At 40.9% G+C, this 13,465-nt stretch overlaps 1 protein-coding gene across 4 annotated transcripts; it reads left to right on the top strand.

The window, feature by feature from the left end:
• Positions 1-231: 231 nt before the first annotated feature.
• On the top strand, positions 232-8,388 carry LOC103713113 (nitrate regulatory gene2 protein). Of its 4 annotated transcripts, XM_089926643.1 has the most exons (7): positions 790-1,000; positions 1,123-1,243; positions 1,560-1,721; positions 1,855-3,068; positions 3,215-3,423; positions 3,527-3,750; positions 7,474-8,388. In XM_089926643.1, the coding sequence occupies exons 4-7, from the start codon at positions 1,955-1,957 to the stop codon at positions 8,105-8,107; spliced, it is 2,181 nt and encodes a 726-aa protein (XP_089782769.1). In that variant the 5' UTR covers positions 790-1,000; positions 1,123-1,243; positions 1,560-1,721; positions 1,855-1,954; the 3' UTR covers positions 8,108-8,388. The 4 variants fall into 4 exon arrangements, with proteins under 4 accessions (XP_008798140.4, XP_089782771.1, XP_089782769.1 ...); XM_008799918.6 differs by lacking the exons at positions 790-1,000; positions 1,123-1,243 and adding an exon at positions 232-389; XM_089926645.1 differs by lacking the exons at positions 790-1,000; positions 1,123-1,243 and adding an exon at positions 542-781.
• Positions 8,389-13,465: the final 5,077 nt, after the last annotated feature.

Here is a 13,465-nt window from a genome sequence, read left to right as displayed (position 1 = left end):
TGTGATTCAGGGCTGCGCATACTGGACGGACGAGATCATAGCGTGCGAAAAGAAGAATGATTGCAACCGTCTGATGAGAGAATCTAAATAGAGTGGATTGGATTATAAGGCCTCACATGGAAAGACGTGAATCGGGCTGCTTTTGTAATTTTATTCACGTTCGGGGGCAGAGTCTCTAGCAAGTGTCATACTCTCCGCTTCCGCCTCTCCTCTCACCCCCTCTCTTTATGTCGTCCTCTTTTTCGCTGGAATCCTTCTTTGAACTCATTTGACCGTTGCTCTCTCTCTCTCTCTCTCTCTCTCTCTCTCTCTCTCTCTCTCTCTCACAGTTTTCTCTCTTTTTGATCGAGCGTTCTTCTTGGCGTTTCTTGGCGTTTGAATGAATCCAGGTCAGTCTCACTGTTTTTTTTTGTTGTTGATATTATCAGAATTTCCGGTTTCAAAGTTTGAGAGCAGCAATGCCTTCATAAGAAAAAAAAGGAAAAACCTTGGTTAGCTTTTTGTGCTTTTGAATTCCTTCATCTTTTACATTTTCTAGAGATGGGAACAGCTCGGTGGCTGTCAAAAACCAGTTCCATCAAATAGGGTTTTAACTGTTCATCTCTTGGGGACCTTTTCCATTTTTTATACCCTTACTTTGCATCATGAACTGTAGATTTCAGCATTCCAATGCTGGGAGCATATGGTTTTTAAAGTTTTGTCCTTTTTTTGTCTTTCTTCAATAATGAGATTCTATCTCCTTTAACTTTTCTTCGTATTATGCACAGGACTTCAGCAGCAGGTTGGTTTCTGATTCTCATGGGTTTAAAAATATCTTTTCTTTTCGAAAAAAAGAGGGTTCTTGATAGAATTGAATGCCAGTGCCTTTACGAAATAATGTCTCTATGAACATTTTTTTTCTTTTGATTTCTATCTTCTCTTGGTATTCCATAACCTGGGGGGGGGTTTGCTTTTCTTCTTCCCTGTGCTAGCCATCTCTTTTTGGTTTCTATTTCGAGAGGTATTAATATATGCCAACTTCATATGTCTGCTAGCTTTGTCTACTTCTGTAAAGATTTAGTCTTTTCTTACCGCATCATGAGTTGTTCTTCATAATGTGTTTTCTATGTCCTCACACATCAGGGGCTTCTTTTTTTTGTTCTTTCCCTTGAGAAATTCTTCTCTCCAAGAATTAGCCAAATTTTTTTTGGATGATTTGGTAAAGCATCTCTGTAATTGATCATTATTGTCTTCCACTTTTGAGGTATGATCATTACATCTTGTATAAGAACTTCTATATTTACTTAAATTCCATCTTATCCAAGCTTTACTTGTCGCACATAATCTGCGTATCACATTTATTTTCTCTCTCTTTTTTGGTTTCTCACTTGTATTTTGTTCATCATCTTCCTGTTTTATGATAACGCTCATGTAGCTCCCACTTTTCATCTCTTCAATTATTTCAGCATCCAATTATGCAGTTAAATCCATCTTTCAAGGAACTATTGTCATATTGATTTGTTATTGCTCATGTTTGAAAGCCCACAGACTTACCCTTCTGTTTGCTTGGCAATTTTCAGTCTCCACAAGGGCAGCTATTTGTGGTGGTTTGGGGTTCAGAAAAGTGTTATTTTGAGAAAGCTGCAGAAAAGGACCCAAAGGAGATGCGATCAATTCTTCAGAAAAAGTTTCCATCTGAAGTCTACTGTGAATAACTTTTGAATTGAGCAAAAAACCATAAGGTATTGTTTCCACTGAAGTTTGTGTTGTCACTTCCTAAGCAATGATGATAAATGCTATGGGGCAACTTTCATAGCCATTCTTGCTGCAGTAGCTGTGTGCAATTTTCTCTGATCCATGATATGTCTGAAACAGTATCAAATAATCCCATGAATTTGGTGGGATATCAGCATCTTTTCACATGTAATTCTGGTTTCGATTCAAGCCTGAAGAATTCATAGAGTATTTTGGAGAGATGGGGTGTTCTGCTTCAAGATTGGAAGATGAAGAAGCTGTCCAGATCTGCAAGGATAGAAGGAATTTGATCAAACAGGCCGTCGAGCAGCGAATCCGCTTTGCTTCTGGGCACATTGCTTACATCCAGTCACTGAAAAGAGTCTCGCGGGCTCTTCGTAATTATGTTGATGGAGATGAATATCATGACTTCTTCCCCGATCCATACACAACTCCTTTCACCCCTGTGAAAAGATCGAGCCCAGAAATCATAGGCATTTCATTGAAGTCCTCTTCACTGACACCAAACCAGTCAGAGAAGAGCGCCGTTCATGTGGCGAAATACTTGAGATCAGGTGGGAATCCATCAGTCTCGGTCGAGGAGTGGCCACAGTCACCAGAAACTGTGAGAGTTGGTTCTTATTACACTGCAGGCAACTATGGAGTTGATGGGTTTTTCACTACGCAGACTTCACCAGTGAACTCCTCATTCTTTTCCTCTTATGATACACCAAGCTACCCACCACCATCACCTCAAAATTCACAGTGGGACTTCTTTTGGAACCCTTTCTCATCACTGGATACATATGGATATCCCTACATGAGCAGTTTTGACAGGATAACAAGCGACGATGAAAATGCAGGGCTAAGGCAGGTAAGAGAGGAAGAAGGCATTCCAGAATTGGAAGAAGAAGAGCTGGAAGAGGAAGAGGATGAAGGAGAAAAGGAGTTTATGGAGGCAGAAATAAAGGATGAGAAATATAAAGTTGACTCAAACCCTCCTGGAGTGACTCCTAAAAGTGATGGTCTTCCTGAAGGCAAAATCGTATCTGATACAGTTCATGAAGTGAAGGAGCCACCGTCTAAGGGTGTCAATCATGTTGGAGTATCAGAAACGCGCAAAGCTGTAGAACTTGAGGAGACTAGGGAGAAGGATGTGGTGGGAAATAGAGCAGCTGCACAACAAGACACCCCTGGTTTTACAGTATATCTAAATCGAAGGCCAACGAGCATGTCAGAGATCATGAAAGACATGGAGAAGCAGTTTATGAGGATTTGTGAATCTGCTCACAAGGTTTCGGTGTTGCTGGAAGCAAGCAGAGCTCAATACTGTTCAAGTTCAAGCAAACTTGCTGGTACACTCAACGAGCCATTAACATCAATCTTTACCTTTTGTTAGTGATATTAACGAGATCACAAAGTCTCTTCAAAATTATTTCATGCATTCCCATATATTTTTTGGCTCTAAAAACAAGTGATGTGTTTTGGGTTTGTGATGCAGTTAGAACATTGAAACCAGTTGCCTTGTTTTCTTCTGCATCATCGCATTCATCATCTTCCAGGTTCTTTCATGGTTCTTCCAGCTCAAGAGATGATGGGTATGACAGCAGCAGTGATCACTCAGAGGAATCTTGTACGACATCTGGAAGCCACCAGTCAACATTGGATAGGTTATACGCATGGGAAAAGAAATTATATGAGGAAGTGAAGGTAATTGTATTTTTCATGAACAAAACTGAGGTAAAAAACAAAGAGTCAAGTACATTTGTCAAATTTGTATGGCATATTAAGGTTCATGTCCTCCTATTGGCAGGCTGGTGAGCGTACGAGAATAGCATATGAGAAGAAATACCTGCAACTAAGGAACCAGGATGTGAATGGAGAGGAGCCTTCTTCTGTTTATAAGACAAGAGCAGCGATAAGAGATCTTCACACCCGGTTAGAGGTTTCTATACATTCAGTCGAGTCGGTGTCAAAAAGAATTGAAACTTTAAGAGATGAGGAGTTGCACCCACAGCTTATGGAGTTGATACGAGGGTACGTTTCTATATTTTCATCTGTTGAGTGCGTAGTTTGGCAAAACTCGTACAATCAATTAAACCACACAACCTATAACTCATGCTGTTTAGACTGAAAATTAAATGGTAAACAAGATAGCATTTGCCATTTAACTTAAAACAATCAAGTATTACTTGGACTACAGTTTTTACTGAGCATAAACTTATCTTAAGCTTATGTAGAGCATATCACCGAAGTCTGATATGATGATCCAATATCATGCTGAAAAGAATGATGCTATGCATGTAGACAACAAATCAGTACGCTCTACATAAATTCACAATTAGGCATCAGTGATTACAATCCTATTCAGCAAAATAAGAAAAAAAAAATAACAAGGTGACCATGATTATCATGTCATAGAGTACAAGGATTATTCATTTGTCTTTGAGTTTGCGCTTAGTACTAAGGTTATCTTTATTACATCTTAAGTATCACGGCATACCAACTTAAATAAGTCTGTTAAGGTTGTTAGAAACCTTATTATATGATTTATTCTTTTAAACATGCACTTGAGATATTAGGGGAACTAGTCTTTCATGCTTTCTAGTAATCATGCTTTAGATTTTAAGTAGAATATATTCACTTCCATGAGTCTTTGGCTTCTATTCTTTTAAGAAAAGTTCACGGTATCCATGGAGTCACAGAGTAGCTTATTTTCTGATTTACGGAGCGCTTCCCTTTCCTGCCACATGCATTTACAGCCATATGTTATATAAAATATATGCTACAGTAAGATGACCATTGCCACAAAGGTTTGAATTGTTGAATCCTTCTCACCACTCATTCCTGAAAAAAAATTACCTCCTTATTTTGACACAAGCCATTTGAAATTCATGTTATCTTGCATGCTCCTCCTTTTCTTCTATGACCATCTTGATTCTGATCCAAACCTATTTACTTATTGCAAATGCGGCACTCTTTAAACGTAACAATCAAAGGAGCAAAGCAGAGTTCAAAAACACTCTCAAAAATTATTTGGGGTTAAAGATATTCTGCATTAGAAAAGTAGCAAGAGGTCATAGCAGTATAAAGATAAGCAGTTTTCATTCAAGAACTTTTTTGGATCGAGATCTAAAATGATAAAACAAAATATTCAGGAAAGAATAGCAATAAATAATATCAACTTTGAGGTTTACGAGGATCCAGCAGTAAAGCTTAAAAGAAGATTAGAAAGATCTTTAAAATGTTATCTAGATGGGGGAATTATGGACCGACTTGTCTTACATTCCCTACATGCACTGAAATCAAGGATAACATGAATGAGAATGACCAATAAAATTAAAAGGCTTTGCCAGGAAAAAAATTTTTTAAAGGAAAAATAAGGAGACTTTTAGATAGAATTAGAATAAAATTTTAAAAGAAAGATAGGGGAATTTTTTGATAGACTTGGATAACAGTCAATAGGCTGCTTTAGAAAAGAAACCACATAGAAAGGTGTTATGGCCTCTTCGAAACTAATGGGAGTATTGCAAGTCGTAGGAGGATGAGGGTTGGTTTAACTGACTCATTTATCAAATGAAATCCTGAACATACGAACGGAAGAACATAAGAATATCGAATGTGACTGGAGAGGATGTATGTAATGCCAGTAAAAGAATGAGTTGATTAAATTTTTGAATTTGCAAATAATTTGTGAGGCATGCCTTCAAGTTATATCCTATAGAAGAGAATGGTTGAGTTGAGTTGAGTTGACTGTATCTCAAGATGTTTAACCATCAAAGCTACAAGAGGTGAGACATTTAGTTGTTATAAAGAAAGATATTCTAAGATGGACCTAAGCTGCACACAGCAGCTCTGAGCATGTGGAAGTGAATGATGATAAAACTAGGAAGGACAAAGTTATGGACATTAGAGAAAACTTAGTGAATTACACTTGTAGGTAAAAAAAAAGCTGCTTTATATACTAGTTGGCAGGGTATCGTCATGATAAGCTGTCTACAGAACACATGATCTAGGCCCAAAATATTTCGGTCAGATATTTATAGGAGAGCAAGGTACTTCAATTAAGATTGACTACAAAAATGACTTTAAATATGGAAGAGGAAAAATCTGAGACTCCATAATGCAAGAGACTGGCAGTATCTTGAATATCTAAATATATGAAACAAAAACTGATGTTAGAATGCTTGTTCTAGTGATGCCATGAAATTTAGGTGGCCCTCACAGTTAATTACAAATGTAGAGGCCTTCATTGTATGAAATAGTGCAGGTTAAATGAGCCAAGCTGCTGAGAATGGATGCCCAGAGCTCCATTTGCCTGTTGGAAAAATAGGTAGTGTGTAAGGCTAGCAGAGCATGTCCTATGAGAAGTTTGACTAAGTTAACAGAATCAGGATCATTTTGATTTGGAAAGTCAGGTTGTGCATTTTTATGCACAAAGCAAGTTAAGATTTCTTTTTTCTTTTGGATAATACATGCTTAAATATGTTCAAGAAATGTTTCTTTTCTGGTGACAGAAAAAAATCCATGGAATGGGATCTTGAAGCAACAATCAATGATTAGAAGAAAAAAAATGTGGTAGGCAATGATTGGACACAGATGAAATATTGAACAGCTTTTGACACATGAGGTACTCGAAAACAATGATTCTCTCTACACAAGTGCTGGAGAGTTGAAACAATGCAATCTATGGAATGACTAAATTGGAAGATTGCTTTGAGAGTGTTGCATTTGAGAGCCACCCTTGGGAACAAACTAAGGTTGATCCATATATTATAATTTCACAACTCTAAATTTCCTTAGCCAAAAAAAATGGAAAGGATGCTACAAGACCTGGGCCAAACATGCTATGTTGCAAAGAAAGCACAAAAGAAAGTTAAGCAGATAATTCCAACCAACCACCAAGAAATGAGTATAATATCACTTTATTTTGCATACCAATGTTGTTTCATACTAATATCATCTTCGACCATCGACAGTGACCAGCTACCAAAACCTGATTCGTCCTCTAATCAAATTGAACTTCCAACCTTCTCAAAACATCAAGTGACATCAAAAAGGAGTTACTCATCTATGCTACAACTCTGGTGGGAGGACCAACTGGTGCAACAGACAACATAAGAACGAGTAATATTTTACATCTAGTGGATTCTTCAAAAGTTCTTTTAATTCAAAAACTGATCTGTATGCAGATTTCTAGATAACAGCAATCATGAAATGATGAATTCCATTTCTTTTCCCCCCTTTGTTTTGTACTCCATTCCATTACTTTTACTTCTTTTTTTTTTTTCGGTACACTACCACCTTACACTAAGATGAGTATAGCCAAGAAAATCAGAACCCATTCCATTACTTTAATACATGCTTTTAGAAAGCAGGCTGCAGAATAATAGTATATTGACTATTCTTTAATACATGCATGAAGTCCATATTCTGCTAATAATAAATTATAACTAAGTACTCAATAAAATATCAAATACGGAATGGCTAATCATTTGTTTCATCTATATCCATCTACATGCTTGTTGTATAGACTTGGAGTCTTGGGAGTATAAAGTGGCAGGAGATATGGTAGGCCCTGTACCTTATAGCCGTCTTAGAAGTACGGCAAATAATATCCGTCCAATTTGTGGATCCCCCATTGGATGGTCCAGATTGGTGGGCTCCAATCGACCATCCCGGCGTATTCTAGTGCCTTTTCATGCAAGTGCAAGTTAGCATGACTCCTTTGATATTTTTTAGTATTCTTTCATGGCGCAGGTTGGCGAGGATGTGGGGAACGATGGCGGAGTGCCATCGGATCCAGAAGCGCTTGATAGACGAGGCCAAGCTCATCATGGTATCCTCCTCCTCTTCCGCCGCCGCCAAGCCCTCGGAGGCAGCGAGAGCGGCCCGTTCCGCCGCCGCGCTCGAGGCGGAGCTCCAGAACTGGCGGTCCTGCCTGGAGGCCTGGATCGCGGCCCAGCGGGCGTACGCCCGCGCCCTGGCCGGCTGGGTCCTGCGGTGCGACGGGAGCGGCAGCGGGGAGTGCCGGTCGCCGCTCTCCCCGCGGCGATCGTCGTCGGGGGGCGTGGGGGCGCCGCCGGCCTTCGGGGTGTGCGTGCAGTGGTCGCGGTTGCTGGAGTCGCTAAGCGAGGCGCAGGTGGTGGACCGCCTGGATTTCTTCGCGGCAGGGATGAGATCGGTAAGTGGGGCGCAGCGGCGGAGCGGGGAGGGGAAGGAGGAGGAGGAGGGGGAGGGAGGCCCCTGGATGACGCCGGAGAAGGTGGCGGAGATCGCCGGTAGGGTGCTGTGCGCCGGGATGTCCGTCGCCATTAGCTCGCTGACGGAGTTCGCCGTTAGCTCGGCCAACGGGTACGAGGCGTTGGTCAAGCGTTGCGGGGAGGGAACGTAATTTGGTGGGGTTTTTCGGTGGTTGGTTTCGTGTGGTGGTCAGGATTGTAATTATGATACCGGTGCTGACGAAAGTATGTTGTGGCTGTTTTCTTCTTTAACTTTTTTTTTTAGTTATTATTTTTTAGTGATCATAGATTAGCTCTAATTTTGGTCAGTGTTGAAGGTAATGTTTGGAAATTTTTTCAGTTAGAATTTGGGAGTATACTAGAAGTCTGTTGTCTCAATTGATTTCTTAATGAGAGCAATACCAGCATTATGGTAGGTTTAATTTACATCTAATCATTGTCTTTTTGCCTTTTGAGAACCCAGGAGTGGATTTCATGCAGCCATGCTACATTGGACCAACCAATTCATAGGTTTTAGAACAAATTAGTGCATGGATGGTATGCTCCATTTGGCATCCACAACTTGCATTATTTATTAGTTCATCTTCCGAGCATGTTTATGGTGTTTGGGATCTCAGCGTACTAATTAAAATGGCTTAAATGCAAGACCGACCACGACCACCTTGATGCCCGCACAAGAACACTTGCTAATAAATTTTTTTTGAAGGAAATTCTTAATTTGCATCTATTATTTGCAAAAGTTTAATGCTTGATTTGGTTGGTAAACATTGGATCTGGTTTTCAGAAATCAATATTGCTAACGATCATCTATAGTTCACCCTAAATTTACCGATCTAACAATGGCAACTGCAAATTGGTGTGATCGCCATCTTCCATCGATCATTGAATTAAAGGGTGATGCAATGGGTGATATCTAGCAACAATTTCCTTTGAGAATTATTATCATAACTAAGGTGAAGAAAGTTAAGCCAGATATATATTGTTGATCCTTTTCTTATCAACTCAAGATTTTGGGGATCGATTGATTAGCTGACATGGTATCAAAGCTCCTATTTGCCCTTTATTTGATATCGTGATTCTTGTTTGTTAGTTATTTTTCCACCTGCATGGTCTAGGTTGCATGTGAATGAGAGTGTCGATTGATATACGCCATTGATCTTGTCACCTTCTTAGTCATTCTAATAAAAAGAAAAGCCAGGTTAGGATTATTGTAAAGAATACCTCTATCTACTTGGAGGGTTCCCTTACTTTTTAAAGTGGATACTGTCACGCCCCGGACCCGGATCCGTGACACGGCCCTGCTATTGCCGACTACCGCGCACAATAGCACGCAACCTCATACATGGGTAACAGGGTAGTTAAACCAACCAAATCTTTTCATATGAAAGCATTCTTAGTACAACATGCTGGTCAGTACCCAAATACAGAGCTTCTATGTAGTTTTTGTACACAAAAGTATACTTGCTTTACCCCAAAAGAAAGAAGCCCTGAAACCAAATTAACGTGTCTCTGGCAGCTATCAGTGATGAGGATCTGAAAGAAAAAGTAAATGAACGGATATGAGCTACACGGCTCAGTAAGTAATCATACATAATCTTACCGGATCGAACATAATGGTAACCATGTTTATGCAGGGTTTGAGAAGCTGACATGCGTATTATCTCACAATTTATCATGGCAAAATATGTATGCTTGGAAAACAAAGCAGTATTTTCAGTCAAACAGAATTTTCATAAAACATAAGAATTCATGCGATTAGCATCATTTAAAGGAGATAGCGGTTATAGCAAAATACAACATTTCATAAAGACATATTCAAAAACCCGTTGTAAAACAATGTATGCTTTGGCCAGGCACGTTCATAAATGTCACGGCCCGCCTGCGCAGGGCACGTGACTATCGGGCCTACATGAGGGGGAAACACGGGGCTCCCCTGCCAGATGTTGGCCGGTTCCGGGGCTTCACGCAAGCGTCCTTCACCCCTCACCGATTTTGCTTCTCCCCAAAATGCATCTGCAGGATTTGGAAACACCCGCCTCATATACCCCGGCTCTGAAATGAGCCTCATGATCATGCTTCAAATATCATTTTCATAAAGTATGCATATGAAACCGTGCCCCCGGCATGCCGTGGTCCATTCTCTCGGATGCTACTGCGAAGTCCATTCGGCCACTGGCGGGGCCAGCTAGTCATTCTCGGCCACTAGCAAGGCCAGCGAAGTTATTCTCGACCACTAGCAAGGCCAGCTCAGTTGCATTCGATCAGTAGCATCTTTGAGCCCATTATAATAGTGCCTCTTGGCTAGATAGTATTTCATTATACCAACTTGCATGCATGATTAAAATATCAGCATCATCATGTTGCATACATAGCCATAGCTTCTGAGATCATGCAAGTTACTTATGCATTGTAACATCTCATGCATGAAACATATATACTTAAAATAAATGCTTAGGAAACATTAATAACATGACATGATCCCTAACAGGATTAGAACAGGTTACTTACTTTCTTCACAAATCATGTATACAATTCAAATTGTATGAAAAATACTGGTTCATCTTATAAAACGTAATATAAGATCTACGATAAGATTAAGACAGATTACTTACTTCAATTCGCTTTCCAAATTGCTCAAGTCCAGATGACAAATCCTTAATCACCTAAAACAACATAATAAAGATTACATTATTCCCCATTTATTTATTATAAAATTTCTTAGTTCATCATATTATGAACTTACTTGCTTGGATCCCATCCAAGGATCTAGCCCAAATCCAATTTGAAGCCTTTGGGGTTCGATTTAAAACCAGATTGGGTCCACATGGGTTGATTAGGTTTTTAATTAAAGGATGGGGCCTCGTTTATAATTCAGTCCAACTTTTTCTAGCCAATTGGGTCCTCTGATTTGGTCAATGTGGCTCATTTGGGCCGATTCACAATCAATTAGGTCTGCTGAGACCAACTCAGCTTAATTGGGTTCGGACCCATTTCAATTTAACTTAAATTAGCTCGGATTTAACCCAATTTATAGTTTGGGCTCGTCCAGACTTAGTCCAATCTGATTGAGCTCAGATTTAGACTTAGCCCAGTCTAATTGGGCTTGGGTTAGTAAAATTTGGCTAAACCCATTTTTTTTTCTTTCCCTTTTTCTTTCCTTTTCTTCTCTTCTCCTTTTTCTTTTCTTCTCCTTCCCGAAGCTTCCTCTCCTCCCTTCTTCTTTCATCCCGATCTCCCCTTCCTCTTCTCCTCTACTCTCCGGCGAAGAGAGGACGACGGTCTCCTCCTCTCTTCTCCGACGAAGAGGGGGGGGGGGGGGGGACGGCGAGTGGAAGGGGGGACGGCGAGCGGAAGGGGAGCCGGGCCACGACTGACGGCGTCCCCGGCTGAGCTTGCAGCGCTCTCGGCCGCGCCTGTGGCGACAGTGCTCGCGGCCGAAGCCGGCGGCCGCCGCACACGACGACGAGAATGAGTCCCCTCTTCCTCTCTTCTTTTTCTTCTTCCTCCCTTCACCAACCTCCCATATTCTCTCTCTCGCTCCCAAACCCTCTCTCTTCCTCTCTTTATTCTTCTCCAGTGAAGGAAGAAGGGGAGTTTGGGAGGGCCGGACCACAGCTGGCGGTGCCGCGGCCGGGCTCGCGACGTCCTCAGCCGTGCCTGCGGCTGAGCCCACGACCGCGCCCTTGGCCTGCCCGCAGCCGACGCCCGCGCCGACGGTGATCGCGGCTGAAGCCGGTGGCTGTCGCCGGTGGCCCTCGGCCAGCCAACAGTCCCCTTCCTCCCTTCTTTCTTTGTTTCTTTGTTGTCCTGAATAAATCAGGAGAAGAGAAGGTAGGGGGCGTACCTAGCTTCTGGGGAGTACCAGCGACGATCCCTGCTCCCACACCTAGGCTAACGATTCTGAGACTCCATTCTGCGGGAAGAGGAGAAGGAGATTGCAGTATCCCGTGCTCCGGTGCCTCCACTCCAACACCTCTTCTGCCGGTTCATAGGTTCTTGAGATTTTTGAAGGAAGAACCAGTAGGTTCTTAAGTGGTTTGGGGGGGGGGGGTGCGAGGTGTCACGCCCAGCTTCCTCTTCATGAAAGGCTTAACAGCTGGGTCTTTCACAGCTTCCCAGCTGGCCCTACCCTAGTCACATCATCCTCCATCAAATGGCTGCCAACAATGGGCCCCAGTTGGGCCCATTAGGTGTCCTGACCCAATGCTCAAGTACGGGCCCAAAAAGGTATTGGGCTCAAATTGGGCCCGGATATTACAGATACTTAAACTATGTATTCTGGAAGAGTTTTGAGTTATTGCATTGAAATTTTCCTAGAATAGATGACAAGTCTTTAAGGAGAAGGGAATCAAGAATTCTCATAACTAACATTTTGTTATGCCTTCTCATATAGTTGTCCATTCCCTTGTAAACACTATAATGCGAACTCTTAGAATTGTCCCGAGGATTGCTTGTAACCATGGGAGCAATGGGGCAGGCGGAGTTTTTAGTTTTTCTAACATTTTTTGAAAAAAATTGCACTTTAAGATAGAGGAAAAGAATCATAATTTGACATGTAGTGATCATTTCATACTAAACTGCCATCTATTATTATTATACTATAATGCAATCCCACATCTTTTTATTTTCTTCTACCATTTTTGTGATGAAATAGTTTAATTCTTTCAAGGTCATTTATCATATCATTTTTCGATATAGATAAGATTGTTTTATCTTAGCCAAGATCTCAGTCTATATTGACATCTCTAAGTACAATATATGAAAAATTTTAGATTTGTAACCGTATAAATAGATAAATATTGAGATATTTTCTTGTGTGATGTAAATATATTTGCTAATAATCTTTAACTATTCTAAATTTTTAAATAAATTTTAATTATTTGGCTTCGTTTTGCTGAGATCGAGTCTGACCTAGCCACCGAGCTAATAAGGCCGTTAGAGAAGTCGACAGATTTGTAATGTTCGAGAGGTCAATTTAAAGGTTGCTGTACATCTTCGAGGCGGAAAGAATGCACGAATAGTGGTTCTAGTGCCATGCTCCAACTTGAAACACCACACATAAAGTTTTCTTGCTGGAGAGTGTCTGATGGAGGACCCTTCGATGCCTAAATCAAACTCAACTTTCAAAGAATAATAAAGGTGTTATGAGCGTAGCAGAGTGGCAGCATAAGTGAATGAAAAGAGCTTAGGAGCACTTACCTGGAGAGTCATTTGGGAGTGGTTTAGAGCCGACGCATGTTACTGAAAAAATCAGGCATGCACATTGATCGTTTTTGGTAATAGATCACACGTGTCCCAAAGATCATGTCCGAATATTTCGTCGTATATTTTTGCCCATGCAGATAGCTCGTTTGCCTTACGGTTATGAAAACCATCACGATCGTGGTCGAGATATTGTCAATTGAAGAGAGAGTTTGAAATTCAAATGACTCTCCATGCGTATTTGAAGTAAACTAAATAGCAGATTTTTATTAGTTGGTTCATAGCTTCGTGGACTCTCTGCGCGCCTT

This window comes from Phoenix dactylifera, chromosome 12 (genome assembly GCF_051530095.1).
Source record: "Phoenix dactylifera cultivar Ajwa chromosome 12, Ajwa_hap1_PhDact_Kaust_v1.1, whole genome shotgun sequence".
Taxonomy (NCBI): domain Eukaryota; kingdom Viridiplantae; phylum Streptophyta; class Magnoliopsida; order Arecales; family Arecaceae; genus Phoenix; species Phoenix dactylifera.
The sequence above is the reverse complement of the archived record's forward strand: the minus strand, read 5'-3'. Positions and strand labels throughout refer to the sequence as shown.

Bases quoted from the DNA above. Each gene is read 5' to 3' on its own strand.
- LOC103713113 (XM_008799918.6), top strand. From the start codon at position 1,955: ATGGGGTGTTCTGCTTCAAGATTGGAAGATGAAGAAGCTGTCCAGATC. The intron at 3,069-3,214 runs GTACACTCAACG...TTTGTGATGCAG, and splicing joins AAGTTCAAGCAAACTTGCTG to TTAGAACATTGAAACCAGTT. The intron at 3,424-3,526 runs GTAATTGTATTT...TCCTATTGGCAG, and splicing joins AATTATATGAGGAAGTGAAG to GCTGGTGAGCGTACGAGAAT.